This window comes from Setaria italica, chromosome VII (genome assembly GCF_000263155.2).
Source record: "Setaria italica strain Yugu1 chromosome VII, Setaria_italica_v2.0, whole genome shotgun sequence".
Lineage (NCBI taxonomy): Eukaryota > Viridiplantae > Streptophyta > Magnoliopsida > Poales > Poaceae > Setaria > Setaria italica.
In genome coordinates, this window is record NC_028456.1 from 26,010,560 (window position 1) to 26,029,409 (window position 18,850).

Consider the following 18,850-nt stretch of genomic DNA (forward strand, 5'->3'; position numbering starts at 1 on the left):
CTACGGGCATGCAAAGACTGCAATTGGGGAAAATCGACCGACTGCTTGAATTCAAAATTTGTTAGTCCCCAGTCCCCAAATGTAACCCACTCGCTAGTATCTGACCCATACCCTGGCTCTCCTAAGTTCCCCAACTTCACATACTAGATCACAGCAGTACTGAATTACTGATGGGGCCGCCGCGGACTCACCTGGTGCCGGTAGTTCCCGTAGCCTGAGGAGCCCGCGACGAGCACGGCCCACCTCGTCCCCACCTCATCCTCCTCCGCCGCCGGAGCAGCAGCAGCAGCGTTACCCCCCTTCTCCGTCGGCATCCGTATCAGCGGCTCCCACTCCTCCTCCGCCCCATCCACCGACGCCGCGGCGGCCACCGCCAGCAGCGAGAGGAGCCCACACAGCCACGCAGCAGCTGCCATCACCGGTCACCAAGGGGGGGCGGCGCCAGAGACGAGGGCGACCGAGTAGGTGCCAAGAGAGCTGTGACGGCGAGGCTGGGACCCGAGGGGGGGCGCCTTTAAAAAACTACCCGAACTGACGTGTCGTGGCGGCAGGCGGCAGCATGGCCCGCGAGGCAGCCGGGGCGGGCGGCGGGGTCCCCGCTGCGCGGCCGGTCACGCGGTCACGCCCCCCACACTGCGCGCAGGCGCAGCAGGAGCAGCAGCGCCCGGAACTGGAAGGATCGCTGCCTGGAACGAGCCCGCTGCGTGGTCACAGGATAAGATTCCGAAGGCTCCGCCTTAAAAAATTGCGCAAATCGGGTCGTCAACTGAGATTGCTGAAGCTAATCAAGCGAAGAGGAAGAGCTGGCGGCGACCGCGCGGATCTGCTGAGCTTTTTTAGCATCGCCACGAAAGGGAGAGGTGGAAAAGCAGCGAAGCCGACGCTTCCTGATGGCGAAAGTGGCAGTGGTGGGCTATGACCCTGCAGACTGCAGGTGATCTTGGAACGTTTCCGTCTCTTCTCGAGGGAACGGGCGTGCTTTTTGTGCTGCCTTTGCGAAAGGTTTTGATCGATGTTGCCTACGGGGGCGGTGAATGCCCTGGAAAGGGCAACGCGATTGCTTCACGCGTGATGAGATCGATCGACCACGGATTTTGGTATGCGCCACGCAGGAGATCAAGATGATCAGAGATCATTGTCTTAACTGATGGTCAACGGTTGGGAGAGATCGTTCCTGCAGTCCTCTTTTGACCGGAATTCCTTTTGACTTGTAGGCGAAGGCATGTTTTGGTATTCCGAATATTTTTCCTTGCAGGTTAGACATTTTCGTACCAAATTTGTTTGGGCCATTAATATGTTCGGGAGTTCGTAGCCCAACAGCCTACTCTGCAGTTACCTGGGCCACCGAACTGCTGCCAACTACTCCGGACACAACAAGCCCTACAGAACCAAATCAAGGAGATAAAGCGTAATAGGCCCATATATCTATGACAGCAATTTTACATTGGAAGCCCAAATCGTGGAAAACTAAAATCCCTTAAAAAGGACTTCCATGAGTCCATGACCATGATAAACGAGGAGATTTTCATAGATGAAAACGGATAACTTACCGTTTGCTATGTACACTGAATTTAATGACACATCATCGGTGTATCAATGTCAGTCGAAAAGTTTATATGTCATGATGCGTGGGTTAGCAGGCTTTTAAATCAGCTTGAGTTCATAGCAGGCTCGCCAAAATCGCTCTTTAGCGCTATCGAATGGGACGCGCTCCACTTTATTCTTTTAACATGAATGGAGGAACACCGTGAGGCAGTGAAAATGGAGAAAAGAAGGGGATATGATCGATCGCGGGTGACATTTAGGGGGCATTTGTAACTGTTTCGCTCCGCTCCACCAACTTCACTTATTTTATTTCACTCTACCAGCTCCAGATAGGGAGCCATGAACCCATTTGATTAATGGTGTAAACCCCGGCTCAGAAATTGTAGGAATTGGTCGTAATAGTCTCCATTGCTCTTGGTTAGGGTTAGTGTTTTTTTCGTGAACTACAGTACGCAACTGCTACAGTGCTAAGCGGTGAACACTTCGGATAAGTTAATTAAAAATGGTACGTGTTAACATATCTCGGTAGTTCTTGAGCATAGAAAAATGAGTTTGGATATTTAAATTGGAGGTCCAAGATTGAACTTTACACTGTTAAAGCATTTCCTGAGTTACGGACGGACGAGTCACGTTCAGCCATGTGTTTTTGATCTCAAATTTCAGCGGTTTGTATCTTTAAATCTATTGATTTTTGGAGCAAAAGTTATATCTATTACTTGTAGCTGTTTGTACCAGCTCATGGCGAGTTGGTGTTTGATTTGGACGAATTTCATCAAAGAAGGGTATGTGTTTTTTTGCACTTTTGAGCTCTACTGGTTGGCAGGGTAGAGCACAGCCGCCGCCTAAAAGCAGAGCACACCATCACCACTCTCCTAGTCCCCGGTGGTTCCGAGGGAGCATAGAGCAATGTCGTGCGCTCCTGTCACCATGTTGCTCATGCTTAGGTGCCCAATGCCGGTCTCCGATTCCACCGGAGTCCTCTTGTCCGTATGTGCATCTCATTTGCTGATGCTCCGTTTTTCTTGGCTTCCTTGTGTGTCGCAGCCGGAGGGGCTACGCGACGGCGGGTGGGGTGGAGGTGCACCAATGCGCGACGCCGGCAGCAACAATGTCGGCAAGGGTCTTCGGCGTGTGGGGTGGCAGTAGCGCGGCGTCATCATCCAGGGAGATCTTCTGGACGAGGGACCCCAGACGGAGTGCTGGGCTGCTAGCTCCCAAGAACCGCTTCGCCGACGTCGATGCGGCAGAGCTACACACGCGCATGCAGGAAGGATTATGGAGGACCTGGCTGAATTTCTGGACACCGTAGCAAGGAAGAAGGGGTGACGGCGGTACTGTTTCGCGAGGGGTAGGGGGCCGCCGGAGGGAGCAAATCAATTCTTTTCTCCCTCGCGAAGAGGTTAGTTGGTAACCAATCATATTGGTGGATGATTTTCATCCAACTCTAATAAAAGATATGAAACTTTATTTTTGAGCCCCTTGTGAGGAGCTCAAAAAAAATTTGGAGTTAATTCCTAGATCCACCTTTTTTCTGGAATTGGTATTGTTGAAGCTGGAGGTGTTTGGCAGAATGATTTTGGAGCAGAGCTACAAAATCTGGAGCGGAGCAGTCCCAAACACACCTTAAAAACACACAGTTTTCAATACTGACAAAGCAAGTCAAAAATCAAAACCCAAAGTCGCTCTCATCATGGGAGCCAGAAGTTGGAACGGAACCCGCCGGGAGGGACGCAATCACGCAAGGCTACCATCGGTGATCGGTCTCGCGACTTCCCGTTTTCTCCCGCCCTCCGGAACCTTCCAGAATCTCCGAGACCGGACGGGACTAGAACCCGGTCGTCCTCCCCCGTCTTTATACTCGCCCCCCTCCTCGACGATCCCACCAAAAGGCCCGAAAAGCGCACGCCAACCGATCCGAAACAGACGGTCTCGATCGTTCCACCTCCCCGATCGCACGCCAATCAGCACCCGCCGCCGCCGCCGCGATGGCCGACGAGGCGAAGGCGAAGGGCAACGCGGCGTTCTCGGCCGGCCGCTTCGATGAGGCGGCCCGGCATTTCGGCGACGCCATCGCGCTCGCGCCCGACAACCACGTCCTCTACTCCAACCGCTCGGCGGCGTACGCGTCGCTCGGGCGCTACTCCGAGGCGCTCGCGGACGCCGAGCGGACCGTCGCGCTGAGGCCCGACTGGGCGAAGGGTTACTCCCGCCTCGGCGCCGCGCGCCTGGGGCTCGGCGACGCGCCCGGGGCCGTCGAGGCGTACGAGAAGGGGCTCGCGCTCGACCCGTCCAACGAGGCCCTGAAGTCCGGCCTCGCCCAGGCGCGCCAGGCCGCGTCGGCGGCGCGCCGCCCCGGGGGCTCCGGCGCGGACGCCTTGGGCAAGGTGTTCCAGGGCCCCGAGCTCTGGAGCAAGATCGCCGCCGACCCCACCACGCGCGGCTACCTCGACCAGCCGGACTTCGTGCAGATGCTGCGGGAGGTGCAGCGGAACCCCAGCAGCCTGAACACCTACCTCTCTGACCAGCGCATGGTCCAGGTGCTCACCCTCATGCTGAACATCAACATCCAGCACAAGAGCAATGGGGCGTCTGAGCCGGCGTCAGCGCAATCGGCCCCTCAGACGCCAAAGCAGCAGCCGGAGGCGAAGGCAAGGGAGCCGGAGCCGGAACCTGAGCCCGAGCCGATGGAGGTGACAGAGGAGGAGAAGGAGCGGAAGGAGAGGAAGGCGGCGGCGCAGAAGGAGAAGGAAGCGGGCAACGCCGCTTACAAGAAGAAGGATTTCGATACGGCGATCCAGCACTACACAAAGGCCATGGAGCTTGACGACGAGGACATCTCCTACATCACCAATCGTGCTGCTGTTTATCTTGAGATGGGAAAGGTAAGGCCCTTTTCGTTCGAATTTACGAGCAATTTAATTCTAAATAGTAAAGAAACGTACGAATTTGGGATAGTGTCTGTGAATTCGTCAATGCGATCAGATAATATTGAGACCTTTTCACGACATACTGCAAACAGCTTTTAGATATGGAATTGGATAACTATCGTCTGCTCTGTTGGAGTAATAGAGGCAAATAGTATTCCAGATCTACTTGCATTGTTCGAGAACTTGAGTTGCGTGTTTAAGAATGCTTTGTGGTAGGAGTTGATGATCGCGATAATAAGTGGGCAATCATTCATTAGTTTTCCCTATTCCTGAAATTCTGATAGGGACCACTTAGTTTGATGTGTTGGCTCAAGCCAGAATGATTATCGTCGAAGTGATTCCTTGTATTTTACTACCTCAACCTGTGAATGAATCATTGGAATACGCTTTGACATCAATGCCAAAGGCTTATTTGTGAATTTTGCTTACCTGTGAACCTTAATTTGGTACTAGCTCATAAATGAGGAGTACTATAGTAAACTTTGGTAGAAACTATCTCAGCTACATTTGTTCCCATTGATGTGATGATACACTCCATGCACAAGCAGTAGAGGAGTTAAAAAAAGAACTGCTTGTAGTTGGGGGAAACCTTTGGGGCATGCCCTGTTTCCGAGCAAGTTTACAATTCAATGATATCTGTTTATGATTTTCTCAATCCTATACTGTATTAGTTTTATATGATGTCATAGGATTAAAACTAATATTTTATCTTTGATTTTTAGTATGACGAGTGCATTAAGGATTGTGATAAGGCTGTTGAGAGGGGAAGGGAACTACATGCTGATTTCAAGATGATCTCGAGGGCACTGACCCGAAAAGGGACTGCTCTTGCCAAACTTGCCAAGTCATCCAAAGACTATGATGTTGCCATTGAGACTTTTCAGAAGGCGTTAACTGAGCACCGAAACCCAGATACCCTGAAGAAACTGAACGAGGCTGAACGAGCAAAGAAAGAGCTGGAGCAACAGGAGTACTATGATCCAAAAATTGCTGATGAGGAGCGAGAGAAAGGTATGCTTGCGCAGGCATTCTGTTTGTTATCACTCATTCATCGTCCATGCAGTTATTTTTTGTTAGGTGATGCTAATGATGAACCATATCTCTTGTTAATCTTGTGCAGGTAATGAGTTCTTCAAGCAGCAGAAATATCCAGAAGCAGTGAAGCATTACACTGAAGCACTCAGAAGAAACCCAAAGGACCCAAGGGTAATTTCTTAGCATTCCACTGTCAATTAGTTCAGCTGAGTGTTGAAGCCTACTTCATACAGATCCTTTACATCTGCTGGGAAATTGATCATCTGGAAGCATGAATTGGTGTTATATATTGAACTCCACATATAATGCTAGTACACACACGTTAGGTCTACTTTCTACCGTCCATATGTCCTGTGCTTGATGCATTGGGCATATTTTAAGCCTCTATCTTCATGGGTTGTTCTTCAGGTATACAGCAACAGGGCTGCTTGTTACACCAAGCTCGGAGCCCTACCTGAAGGTCTAAAAGATGCTGAGAAGTGCATAGAGCTAGATCCTACATTCTCCAAGGGATACACAAGGAAAGGTGCGATCCAATTCTTCATGAAGGAATATGACAAAGCACTGGAAACTTACCAAGCCGGCCTAAAGCATGATCCGAAGAACCAGGAATTGCTTGATGGTGTAAGGAGGTATAATACTAATGGAAGAGATCATGCCCATCTTTAGATGTTAGTTTTCACTAAGCAACAGTTGTAATTGTTGCTATCTTCTTGGTTCAGGTGTGTTGAACAGATCAACAAGGCAAGCAGAGGCGAACTCAGTGAGGAGGAACTGAAAGAGAGACAGGTAAATTGACTCTTCATCTGAAAAGCTTTGCTTCAGTCACTGTGGAGCACTCATCAGTCACTCCATCCACTATTGCTGCAAGAACACAATGGTTAACGATCACCCCTTTTTCTTTTTAATGCAGAACAAAGCTATGCAAGACCCTGAAATCCAGAACATCCTGACTGATCCAATCATGCGACAGGTAACAATATACGTCTGCATTTGGTTCGAAATGTTGGGATAAGTCTGATGATGATCTGATTAGTTGGAGCGTGTCTGCAGGTGTTGACCGATTTGCAGGAGAACCCAAGGGCTGCCCAGGCGCACCTCAAGAACCCCGGAGTGATGCAAAAGATCCAGAAGCTCGTTAGCGCAGGGATAGTTCAGATGAAATAGACTGTTGCTGCTAGGTCCGGATTCAGAGTTGAGACCTCTACTGAATATACCGTGATCGCATTTTGGCCCCCCTGAACCGGGTCGTGTAAGCATAGCTTGGTCATGGCGGTGTTAACGTTCCATGTGATTTTCCACTCAACATGCTTCAGATCCGTCCTTGTTTTTATCCCGGAATGCTTGTGAGAGTAGGAAGGGTGTTCCGTCTCGCATTCGAGCAGATGGTAGCGTCAGCAGCTAGCTGCCACGCTCGCATCGACTCGGCTCGTCAGGCTTTGCGCTTGCAGCCTGAACTCTGCTTGTAGGCGGGATTGGTAGGTGCGGCCTTGCGCTTGCCATTCTGACTGATCCGACCATGCGGCAGGTACCATCGGGCGTCTGCATTTGATCTGAAATGTAGGTTTATAGCCATGTAGTAGCCCGATGACGATCTGATAATGCCAAGAGACGAGCGTGTCCTGCAGGCCAACAACTGATCCGGGAAGACCTGGACGAGACCGATGATCAACGTAATGTGAACTTCTGATCATCATTTTCACAGTGGCAACTGAATCTGGTTTGTAGCTGTTAAAATGGAATGCGGCCTTCGATACCATGCTCTGTTGCCTGTTGGTCGGGAATGGAATGGCAAACAGCCGCAGCGGCAGGGGCAGCGTTTCATCACCGGGAGCCCGCCACCTGCGTGTGGAACGATTTCATCACCGGGAGCCCGCCGCCTGCGTGTGGAACTATGCTCGGTATCGTGCGCCTGTCCTTTGCGCCTCATCCTCGAATGGTGGCCGCCGGCGGGCAGGCCGTTCCGCCCTGCGCGTCGAGCTGCGTGGCCCGCCGCGCGCCGCGGTACGTCGGGTGCTCGAGGCGGCTCCTCAAGGCCGCGCTTCCGTCCTTGTGCAGGAGCGGAGAAGTGAGGATCGGAGCTAATGCTAGGGATTGAGGAGGGGGAGGGTGAGATGGCGACCGGTAGGGCCTCGCGGGCGCAAACTGCGGCGGTCGTCGGCGCCGCTGGGCCGTCGAGAGGGGAGGAGAAGACGGAGGAGCCGCCCATACGAAGGAGGGGCTATTTGGAAATATACAGGGTCTTTTTCGTATTATATTGGATCGCGATTATTAATAGCGATCCAAATCTTCTCAAAAAATCTCCAGGTCGGCGACATGGCGGATGATGAGGTCAAGCGGCCACCGGCGACCACCGCAGCCCCATCGCCGTTTGCTCCGCGCCACTATTCGTCAACAGCGACCATCCATATGCGGCTCCGGCGCCGTCCCCCACTCCTTCAGCCCCACGCGCGCCGCCGCTTTCAATTGGAGCTACCCGTTGCCTCGACGCCGCCATGGCGCCATGGATGAGAAGAGGAGTGGCCTTAGTAAAGCTAGCTCGGGTTCGTGAGCCTGAGAAACTGCCATTCCATATTTTTTCCCCTCCATCCCGTAACATTGCAGAATTACGCATCAGGATGCAGAAAACTCCCCTTCTTTAGCATCCGTTATACTGATAAACTCGCCGCTACTCACACACATCAGAGTTGGACGTCCGTGAGGCAAAGTTTCACCCCATTCTTGGACTCGACTGGAGCATGAAAGATCCCAGACGACAAGCTGCATTTCACCTTTGCCGACTATCTAATGGCGGATGTTTTCTGCAGGTGCCGAACGGTTTCCAGGAGAATACCAATGTCCAAACTTGTGCCTTCTTGCAGGAATGCTCATATGAATAGGATTATAACGACAATAGTGCTAACTCAGTACTCTGTTAGAGCCACAGGAAATGATCAGGACCTTGTTGTCAAGGTAAGCAGTATTCTGTGCTGTGCTCATATGCATTAGTCTTTACAACGTCACATGTGAAAGACAACGTATCTTTGTTGAAGATGCAAGTGCAACAAGCAAATGGAGAACCGAACAAGAAGACGGGAGAATGACGCACGAACTCTCAACTGGAGCAAGGAAACAAAAAAACTTACAATTACTGTTTTTCTCATTGAGAAAACTCGACAAGGCCATTACCAGGTCCAAAATCAATGGCACATAATGTCCCCTCGCAGGGTTGGACTCGCTACAACGCTACATACATCTTGATGTCCTTCCTATAAACCTGCTCTGCTGTCGGCGTGTGGGTATATCTACGGGAAATGAAAATTAAGCAGCAGCTTCCTCTGTTTTCGCCGCGGAGAGCTGGTTCTGGATGTGCTGCGGGACGACGTCGAACTTGGCAAGCTGCATCGTGTAGGATGCACGCCCCTTTGTCATCCCCCGGAGGGTGCTGACGTACTGGAACATCTCGGCAAGTGGCACGAACGCATCAACCACCTGTGATCAATAGCATTGTAAGGTAAATGTTTCTGGCCACACTTCAATTAGCAGACTCTGATAAACTAGGCTATGAAGGTGGAGGATGCACTATTTCATACCTTGAGTCCACCAGGCTTATCCCCGAAGCTGTTAACTTGACCTCTTCTAGAGTTCAAATCACCAATAACATCGCCCAGATGGTCTTCAGGAGTTACCACTTCAACTCTCATTATAGGCTCCAGAAGTCTTGGACCAGCTTTCCTCATTCCTTCACGGAAAGCGCCTCTGGCTGCAATTTGGAATGCTAAGACACTTGAATCAACATCATGGTACGAGCCATCAACCAGCACTGCTCGGAAGTCCACAACTGGGTAACCGGCAAGGACACCGTTGGGTAAGCTTTCTTCCAATCCCTTCATAACTCCTGGTACATATTCTTTGGGCACTGACCCTCCCTTGATTTCACTCTTGAATTCGTACCCACTTCCAGCTTCCAAAGGTTCAAAGCGCACAATAATGTCTGCAAACTGCCCAGATCCACCAGACTGCTTTTTGTGGACGTATTGTACTTCTGCGACTTTGGAAATACTTTCACGGTAGTTGACTTGTGGAGCTCCAACGTTTGCTTCAACCTGTACAGATTGTTTCCAAAAAGAGTTAGGGGTGATGCAACATGGTACAAACTCTTTGATAATAACAACAGTTAACAACCAAAATAAACATATATCGAAATAAAGAAGCATATGAATGTGCTGCACAAATACAGCTAGTCAGAATACTAACCCTGAACTCTCTCTTTAGTCTGTCTACAATGATATCAAGATGTAATTCTCCCATTCCTTCAATAACAGTTTGGTTGGTTTCCTCATCTCTAGAGAAGTGGAATGATGGGTCTTCTTGAGCAAGCTTGATTAACCCAGTAGCCATTTTGTCAGCATCAGCTTTAGTCTTGGGTTCAATAGCAACCTTAATGACAGGATCAGGAAATTCCATACGTTCAAGCACTACAGGCTTATCTGGTTCACATAGTGTTTCACCAGTAATTGTGTCTTTCAGGCCAGCAAGCGCTACTATGTCCCCAGTCACAGCAACTGTTATATCTTCCTTACTGTTTGCATGCATTTCTAGAAGCCTTCCAATTCTTTCCTTTTTATCTTTGTTTGCATTCAGAACATATGAACCAGCTACCAGCTTCCCGGAGTATATGCGAACAAATGTTAGTGACCCCACAAATGGATCAGTCATGATCTTGAAAGCTAAGCCAGAAAATGGTTCATCATCACTTGGGTTCCTTTCAAGGACCAGTTCAGGGTCGTCTGGGTCAGTACCCTTCATTGCAGGTAGATCAAGTGGAGATGGCAAGTAATCCACAACAGCATCAAGCAATGGTTGGACACCCTTGTTTTTGAAGGCTGAACCACATAAAACTGGGACAAAGCTGGCAGAAATCGTTCCCTTTCTGATTAGTTTCTTAACAGTTTCCTCATCTGGTTCAATTCCTTCAAGATATTTCTCCATAACTTCATCATCCAATTCAATAATAGTTTCCAACATCTGAACACGATAGTCTTCAGCCATCTCTTGGAGATTAGCAGGTATGTCTTGATATTCAAATTTCGCACCCAGCTCCTCCCCTGTCCATACAATAGCTTTCATCCTGACTAGATCAACAACTCCTTGGAAACTGTCCTCTGAACCAATAGGCAACTGAATCACCAGAGGTTTGGCACCCAAGTTTGCAACTATCATGTCTCTAGTTCTAAAGAAGTTAGCTCCAAGGCGATCCATTTTGTTCACAAAACATATTCTTGGAACCCCATATTTATCTGCTTGGCGCCACACAGTTTCAGATTGTGGTTCTACCCCAGCAACGCTGTCAAAGAGACATATTGCACCATCCAACACCCTGAGAGCACGTTCAACCTCAAGAGTGAAGTCGACATGCCCAGGAGTATCAATAATGTTGATCCTGTGTTTGTTCCAGAAGGCCGTGGTTGCTGCAGATGTAATGGTTATTCCTCTCTCCTGTTCTTGTTCCATCCAATCCATCGTAGCTGTTCCCTCATGAACCTCGCCAATCTTGTAGTTTCTTCCAGTGTAATACAGAATGCGTTCTGTAGTTGTCGTCTTTCCTGCATCTATATGGGCCATAATACCGATATTGCGATAATCCTCCAAGGGCACTTGGCGATCTGGATATACAACAAAAGCAAGTGAATATCTAACTCATAAAGCCAACAAAGTGGACAAAGCAATATATTATTTCGAACAAAAATGGTGGATGTGGCAACAAGAACATGTAAACAAAAAACAAGTGACTTGCAATTTTCAGAGATGCATTTGGTGATTCTTACAGATGTACTTGTATGGAAAGGTTTTAGCATTGATATCCAGTCAAAGTGGCGAGTAACATATGAAGAAACTTCTAGTATCAAGTGGCATCAACAGCACAGCATATTAATTTCACTTCTGTACTTGCAGCAAATTCACATCAATCAAATGAAAAGAGAGCCACACCCATTTTACAAGGTCTCAGACACTTTTTTTCTGAATATTTGCAGAACTTTCATTATTGGACCTCCCTATGCAACAACTAATTTAACTTTCATTCGTGAGAATCAAATTTAATTAGCACAACAGCTTGTACAGAAATGACGTCCAGCATTGCTTTTACTACAACTCTGAGCAGTATCGTTCCATCAATTTCCATGAAACAACTTTTAAAATGTTTATCTGCTAGAGCCTAAAGCACACCCATTAACAGCCGATTAACAAGCATGAAAGAAGCGCTGCGGGGATAAGGTCCTCAACAAGCAAACTGCTCCCTTTGGGTAAGGCGGTCAGCCGTAAGCAGCACAAACAGTAATTAACAATTTTAATTTCATCGTACTAAATTGCAATGAACCACAACTCTACAGAGATACTCTCCTGGTCATTTCCACAAACATCATCGACGCATAGAACTCACGCGCCATCGACAAGACTCGCACCAGCGCACTACAGCAACGGCGCACGCAACAAGAGAACGAAAATAAAGAGGGAAAGTTACGCTCACTCACCACTGCCGGCCATGGCGACGACCGAGAGCCGCGGCTTGCGCGGGCGCGGGCGGAGTCCGGCTGCGGGGCCGGCCACAGCGGCGCGCCCGGCTGCGAAGCGCGGCGCGAGGAAGGGGCGGTGGCCGAGGAGGAGGCGCGAGGCGGACGAGGCGGAGACGGCGGCGGCGGCCAGCCGGCGCGCGGACCGCGCCGCCGCGGCGGGGGCTCGCACGGGCGCCTCGGCTGCCATGGAGACTGCTCCTAGTGTTTGTCCCTTCTCTTCGTGGCTCTTCGCCGCGAGCTCTCTCTCCTTGCCTCGCCTGCCTGCGCCGCGAGGACCGTCGCGAGCGGAAGGCTGTGGGTTTTATGCGCGCGAGCGGCGGCCGCTGAGGCTGAGGATAATGTGAGCAGCGGGTGCAGCGAGGAGGACGCCTCCCCGTCTCACGTTTTGGATTGGCGCTTCTTTTTTACAGTACTTTTTTTTCCCCAGTTTTTTCGCTTGCATAATCAGCAGCCTTTCCTCTTCTTCCTGCGATCCTGCCACTATAAAGTTTGTGAACTTGTATTTGTATATCCAAAGCGCAAACCATGTCGCAGCTCTGCCAAAGTACGCTCAAACACTGTAATTTCAGTATAAAAAAACACTGTAATTTGAGATTCAGTCAGTTGCCACCTGGGTTAAAATACAACCACACAAACAATCTGATCAGCAGTAACCCAAATTCTCCCAACCGAGGAATGGAGTAGGATCAAATGGTGCCAGCGAAGCGGCCACGTCTCCACATTTCCGACCACGAGTGTCCATGCAGCCCCAGACCGCAGGAGTCATCCAAGCTTTGGACGTTCCCGTGCTCAGCTCAGGCGCCCACCACACAAAGGCTTCCTACACCGCCAACCTTGAGAGTTCGGAGGCCTGCACTATGGCCCACAAGCACCCGCAGAAAACTCGCGATATTTTTACCAAGTTTTGCGCGCATTTTTCTTGGCAGAACGGCTGCCAATTCTTACCGCCGGCGACCAGATACTTTGCTTTCATCTCGTTGTCGCACGCGCCTTTTCTGACCTGTGAGCTCAGTTCTCTCCCGTACTGCACATGAGTTTTGATGGCCTGGTACCATGCCACGCACTCGCCACGTCTGCCTGTGCATGACGGACATAGTACAAAGCCATGTTTCTGTCACGCGAGGCAATGGCTGGATGGCGCTATCGTTGTTGACGTACTGACGTGTTTAGGAATATGCTGGTTTGCTATATGGTGAACAGTTCAGAGGTTGGGGAAGCGCGGTTTCACAACAGATGAGCTTACGAGCCCATGGGCCCTGAGCGCACGAAGCATGCAAGACCAGCCCAGACAAGTTAAGCCCAGCTAAAATTCACACCCCATTCCGTTCGTGGTGGCCCCAACCCGAGCTAAAACTACGAGCTGCCGCGCGCCCGGCTTGGCTTGCCACTTTGCCAGTTGCCACACCCATCGCCATTGGCATGCGTGTGATGTGATGCGATGCAAGAAAGAGAAGCCCGCCCACCGGATTAGGAACCCTAAACCGGTTTTTGCTGATTTCATAATGCAGCCGCCTTCCCAAGTGGGTAATAAGCTGCATCGCGTCCATTAAACTATGGCAGCGCGAGATCTTGTTGTCGCCTGCTTCTGCAAATGACTACTGAGCTTTTTTGGTAGAAGTGGACGCCTGATTTGTCAGCTATGAGCTAATGATGTCCCTTTCTGAAAGAGAGAGTTTCTCCTGTTTGCGTTTGCAGTTTTGGAGGTCAAATCAATACTCGTACGGCGAGTACGTTCCGTGTAGTACAGATGGTCACACTGTGCGCATCCAGTGGAAGATAGCAACTCCTTTTCCGTACACGCTGGATGCTGTGACTTGGCTCCTACGCTGAAGCGAGGTTGTTCATCGCTTTCGCATATGTCAACGGTAGTAAATCTTGAAGCACTTGAAGGATTTGGGCCTAAAATTTGGCAAGCTATGTGAAGATAAAGATGAAGCTAGCCCATAATAATCATTGAGCACTGAACTGAACTCAAATACTCTATATAGGCGAACTGAAGAATAACATATCAGCAGACACGTCGACTACACATATGATGTACACATACGCCGGCCGGACCAGCATGGACATCTACAAGAATACCAAATGGCAAAATCCCCCGACAAAGAGAAACTCTAGCTAGCTAAACACACCAACATCCGGCAAAAAAGAGAGCATCCGCGTCAGCGTCACCACGGCTAAATCACTTATGCTGGGACGATGACGATGACGACGACAGTACGTCGTGCATGTACTTGTCCGTCCGGTCGAGCTCCTCCAGCATGGCGGCCACCTTCCGGTCGACCTCCGTCACCGTCTCGCTGAGGTGCTCGCTCAGCAGCCGCGCGTACCCCATCTCCTCCTTCACCTTCATCCACTCCTTGCGCACCTTGCTCAGGTTCTTCTCCAGGTTGCGCTGCTCCTTGTCCTGGCCCCGGCAGCCGTGCGATCGCCCGGGGCTGCTCGACGCTCCTTGGCCGGTGTCGTAGAAGCCGAACGGGGACGACGCCGACGGCTGCGAGAAGTTGAGCATCCCGTTGCGAGTCCACCGCTGCATGGTGCCTGATCTGCCTGAAGACCTCACCTCAGTAGAGCTGACGATGGTTGTCCTTGTGCTAGCTGCATTTGGTAATGTCAGATCAGATGTTAACAAGAACTGCAAGATGTAACATGTGGCACTAGGATTTTTGACAGTGCATGCTTCGAATCATATAAAAGTATATACAAATAACTGAATAATAAGGATCAATGCATCCTTTGTCCTAATGCTTGGATCTGGAAATTTCATGTCCAGAGGATAGATCATGTATTCATTGTTTCATAAAAAACTGAGAGCCTGTTGAGATGGTAGTACACATTCTGGTTTTATTCTGACAGCAGAAATACTAACAGTATCTGATGATGGGCATCAGGTTTTTTTTTCAATTTCTGTAATTGTACCGCAAGATGATAGATTCCATGGAAACAAATTAATTAATCCCATATGATGATCTGTTCTTCAAAGGAAAAAATGTCAGATAAATGTTCGGCAATGAGGCAACAGATCAGATTTACTGAACCATTACTTGTCACAAATCACAATACAGTGTAGTTGTTTCAGTGTTTTGAGATATGAAAAGGAATATGCCACAAGATCAAGAAAAGAAAACAAACAACCCAAATATCTGTGTGCAGTTTATGCAGGTTATATATTGACACAGTAAACACCTGTCATATGAAAAATGTTAAGAAGAAAACTAAAACTTGGAACAGCTCTGTTTACCTTATAAACTCTCCCCCAAGGTATGCGACTCTGACGTTAGCTCTCTTCTCTTGCTCTGAAAGGTTTGCGTGCTATGAAATGAGTAAGTGGTGAAGGACACATCTAGGGGCACAGCTCTTTATAATCACAAGTTCACAGCACTTGGCGAAACCTCCTACCTAATCCATCTGGACTGTCTAGCACTTTGCCAATGAGGTGAGAAACTTTTCCTGGTCAAGGATGGACCAATTAGTGCCACTGGGTTAAAAGAGGAGTGACCAAGTAAGATGTATCCAGCTCATGTGATGGCACTCTTAGTACTAAATTAATCCGAGGCGCGTGGCTGACACGGGAAGGCTTGAATAGTCTGATGGGTAGCGGGAATCTTAGGAACTAAATTACTCTCGAGGCATGTGGCGAGTACGATGATGCGCTCTAAACACTTAGACGATGGTGGTGCGAGCACAAGGAAGCCAAAGGGAATCAGATAGCCTGAATTGAAGTCCTTACTAAATTTGCGCGGACCGGCCTTATTGTAACTGAATCAGGAAGACAGTCAGAGACTGAGTAAAATTAGACCACATACAGTAAGTTAGGGGTATTGTATTCCAAAGAACAAAGAGTCCAGTATTTATATATAATGCTTTCCATTTATTCAGTAAGACAGTAAGTGGCGTGTTACGTCCGCAGAATTTTCCTAGCTGTTGTCTTTGCCCGGTTGTTTTCCTTCGATGTTTTTTCCTCCTTTTTGTTCTAAGTGGTGATGTTTCATTTCTTATTAGAACATGTTGATAGTACCTTCCACCCTACAACATTCGGGAGATAGCTATATATAGGCACAAACCAGTTCTTCAGAATTCTAGTATCAGTTAGGCCCTGTTTGGAAACCTTGTGCTAAACTTTAGCACCGTGCTAAAGTTTAGCACCCTCAAATGAAGAGCTAAAATTTAGCACCTTGGAGTGTTTGGATAGGGTGCTAAACTTTAGCACATTTAGTGGCAAAAGACAATTATACCCCTCCTTTCTCTCCTCTCCTTACCCCTCCTCAATTTCTTCCTTCAGCCACCGATTCCTCCTCTTCCCCGGCCGCACCGCTCGCCTCCATCGGCCGCTCCATCAGCTCCCTCCGTCGCCGACGCCTTCCAGCGCCGCGTCGCCGACCTCCTCGACGATCTCCTAGCCCCCGACGGCGACGACCTCCTCTCCCTCACCTGGACGGCCCGCCTCCTCAACGCCTTCCTTCTCTGCCTCGAGGAGTTCTGCACCCTCCTATTCGGCCCCGAGGCTGGCGCCGCCGTCCGGCCTCCGCTCGACCGCCTCGTCGCCGACTTCTTCGATCGCGCCGTCAAGGCGCTCGACCTCAGCAACATCATCCGCGACGGCCTCGACCTCGTTGGCGGCTTGGGCGCAGGCGACGGGATAGGCGGAGTGGATGGGGATGGCAGGCGCCAGATCCGCCTCCACCAGGGCTCTGTGGCTTCCCGCTCCAGGTCCTCGGCCGGTGCCGGAGAGGGCGAGGCGGCGCCGGTCGGATCCGCGGCGGAGGAGGCGGGGCCGGCGGAGGCGGCGGGCCGGGCGGAGGAGGTGGGGCCGGCGGAGGTGGCATGGCACGCCGGCACAGGCAGCGGGGCCGGGCGGTGGAGGCACGGCCGGCGGAGGAGGCGGGGCCGGCGGAGGCGGCGTGGCATGCCGGCGCAGGCAGCGGGGCCGGGCGGCAGAGGCACGGCCGGCGGAGGCAGCAGGGCAGGTGGAAGAGGCAGGTGGCGGGGAGGAGAGATAGAGGAGAGAGGGGGGCAACAGGGTAAAAAATGGGCTTGGGACCACTTTTAGCACCCATTAGCACCTTTTAGCACCCCTTGAGTGTGCTAAAGAAAATGGGGGTGCTAAACTTTAGCACACCCCTTTTAGGGGGTGTTTGGATACGAGGTGTTAAACTTTAACAGTGTCACATCGGATGTTCGGATGCTAGTTAGGAGGATTAAACATGAGCTAATTATAAAACTAATTGCAGAACCCTGTGCTAATTCACGAGACGAATCTATTAAGCCTAATTAATCCATCATTAGCAAATGGTTACTGTAGCACCACATTATCAAATTATGGACTAATTAGGCTTAATAGATTCGTCTCGCGAATTACACTCCATCTGTGCAATTAGTTTTGTAATTAGCCTATATTTAATACTCCTAATTAGCATCCAAACATCCGATGTGACGGGTGTTAAACTTTAACACGTGATTGCCAAACAGGCCTTTAGCACTCCTGTTTGGGAGTCCAAGTGCTAAAAGGTGCTAAAAAGTGGGGTGCTAAAGTTTAGCACCCCTCTCCAAACACCCCCTTAATTAGTAACTATGCTGCACCATTGGTGTTAGAACTTAGAACCACAGAGCTACAGTAGTACTAATCAGTTAATACAGTCGTCTTGGATGTTGGCCCAGTGGGTTGGAGTTCTTGATTACTACCTATGGACAGTAAGTCAGTAATGGTATTACCCCAATGAACAAAGAGTCCAGTATTTATAGTCCTTTCCTTTTGTTCAGTAAGTGGTGCATAATGTCTGAAGAATTCTCCTAGTTGTTGTTGACTTGTGTTTGCCGGCTGTTTTGCTTCGATATATTTGCTCCTTTTTGCTAAGTGCTGGTGTTTCATTTCTTATCAGGATATGTTGATAGTACCTTCCACCAGTTCTTCAGAATTTCTGGCATCAGTTAACTATGCAATTGATGTTAAACCACAGTTCCATAACTTCCATGCTCGTTTCTGCCCAATAAATTTCTGCAAGTACTTGTCACCTTTATTTGCCAGTGCGTTAGAGCACTTCGCAGTGCATGGACGACCCTTTTTTTTGTTCAAATCAGTCTTGTTGACAGATTCGTTTGGATGTTGGCCCAGCATGCTAGCATAGCCTTTGCATATGTAAGATTGGCCCGCTGGTGCTTGCAAAAGCGGTGTTATCTTGCACGGCAGTGGATGCTGGAATGAATGCTGTCTGCTTATACCTCTCTTTTTTCGAACGTGCGAAAGCTTTGCACGTCAGTTTGCTCACACTTCTTAACCTGAAGTTGGTGACTGGACTATCATCAGAAATGTATATGCTCGCGTGATGCCCTCATTCATGCGGTGGGTGGGTGCGATGAAGAAAAATCTTGGACCGACCAATCTGAGGACCATTCGAGGAAGAAGACATCTCCGATCCGAGGCTGATGCTCCAATAAGCAGAAGCTGACCAAAATCAAGGCTAAAAACCTCTTGCCATCACCTAACGCGTTCCAGAACGGAGCTTATAATAGCCATCTGGGGTAAACTTTCACAGGTCACGGCGGGCGGAGCAGTTCGCGTCAAGCGTCCAGGTTCAGCGTCCCATGGCGCAACAGGGCAGTAGCTTAATCGCCGGGCGCGTGGCCGCCACGCAGAAAGCCAGCTTTCTGCTCGACCCAGTGCGAATCCTACGCGCAGGTCGAGACTAAACTAACCAGGGGCGTGTGGCGACCACGGGAACGGTGCGAACCCGATCCCCCCGCGCCCGCGAACGAAGCCGGCCGGCAATGGCGGCGTGGGCGCGGCTCTGC

General features: G+C 49.9%; 4 protein-coding genes across 4 annotated transcripts in view; 1 reads left to right on the plus strand and 3 right to left on the minus strand.

The window, feature by feature from the left end:
* Window positions 1-888, minus strand: part of LOC101773432 (vacuolar-processing enzyme beta-isozyme 1) — a 5,167-nt gene extending 4,279 nt beyond the window's left edge. The window contains exon 1 of the mRNA XM_004976317.4: window positions 192-888. Within this exon, the coding sequence (XP_004976374.1) occupies window positions 192-416 (225 nt within the window). The 5' untranslated portion in view covers window positions 417-888. The remainder of the gene's footprint in view (window positions 1-191) is intronic.
* Window positions 889-3,412: 2,524 nt separating this feature from the next.
* Window positions 3,413-6,840, plus strand: LOC101774932 (hsp70-Hsp90 organizing protein). Its single transcript, XM_004976321.4, has 7 exons — window positions 3,413-4,427; window positions 5,195-5,483; window positions 5,593-5,678; window positions 5,916-6,139; window positions 6,230-6,296; window positions 6,421-6,480; window positions 6,561-6,840. The coding sequence occupies exons 1-7, from the start codon at window positions 3,531-3,533 to the stop codon at window positions 6,672-6,674; spliced, it is 1,737 nt and encodes a 578-aa protein (XP_004976378.1). The 5' UTR covers window positions 3,413-3,530; the 3' UTR covers window positions 6,675-6,840.
* Window positions 6,841-8,513: 1,673 nt separating this feature from the next.
* Window positions 8,514-12,340, minus strand: LOC101774543 (elongation factor G-2, chloroplastic). The gene is made up of 4 exons (XM_004976320.4): window positions 12,020-12,340; window positions 9,744-11,152; window positions 9,080-9,592; window positions 8,514-8,978 (listed from the first exon to the last, which is right to left on the minus strand). The coding sequence occupies exons 1-4, from the start codon at window positions 12,246-12,248 to the stop codon at window positions 8,808-8,810; spliced, it is 2,322 nt and encodes a 773-aa protein (XP_004976377.3). The 5' UTR covers window positions 12,249-12,340; the 3' UTR covers window positions 8,514-8,807.
* Window positions 12,341-14,014: 1,674 nt separating this feature from the next.
* LOC101775336 lies at window positions 14,015-15,375 on the minus strand. The gene is made up of 2 exons (XM_004976322.1): window positions 15,303-15,375; window positions 14,015-14,659 (listed from the first exon to the last, which is right to left on the minus strand). The coding sequence occupies exon 2, from the start codon at window positions 14,595-14,597 to the stop codon at window positions 14,244-14,246; it is 354 nt and encodes a 117-aa protein (XP_004976379.1). The 5' UTR covers window positions 14,598-14,659; window positions 15,303-15,375; the 3' UTR covers window positions 14,015-14,243.
* Between the last annotated feature and the right edge of the window lie 3,475 nt (window positions 15,376-18,850).

Excerpts from the sequence above, each read along its gene's own strand:
- LOC101774932 (XM_004976321.4), top strand. The coding sequence starts at position 3,531 with ATGGCCGACGAGGCGAAGGCGAAGGGCAACGCGGCGTTCTCGGCCGGC. Across the intron at positions 5,679-5,915 it reads GAAACCCAAAGGACCCAAGG|GTATACAGCAACAGGGCTGC; the intron begins GTAATTTCTTAG and ends GTTGTTCTTCAG. Across the intron at positions 6,140-6,229 it reads TTGCTTGATGGTGTAAGGAG|GTGTGTTGAACAGATCAACA; the intron begins GTATAATACTAA and ends TTCTTGGTTCAG.
- LOC101774543 (XM_004976320.4), bottom strand. The coding sequence starts at position 12,248 with ATGGCAGCCGAGGCGCCCGTGCGAGCCCCCGCCGCGGCGGCGCGGTCC. Across the intron at positions 11,153-12,019 it reads CGTCGCCATGGCCGGCAGTG|ATCGCCAAGTGCCCTTGGAG; the intron begins GTGAGTGAGCGT and ends TTGTATATCCAG. Across the intron at positions 9,593-9,743 it reads GACTAAAGAGAGAGTTCAGG|GTTGAAGCAAACGTTGGAGC; the intron begins GTTAGTATTCTG and ends CAATCTGTACAG.
- LOC101775336 (XM_004976322.1), bottom strand. The coding sequence starts at position 14,597 with ATGCAGCGGTGGACTCGCAACGGGATGCTCAACTTCTCGCAGCCGTCG.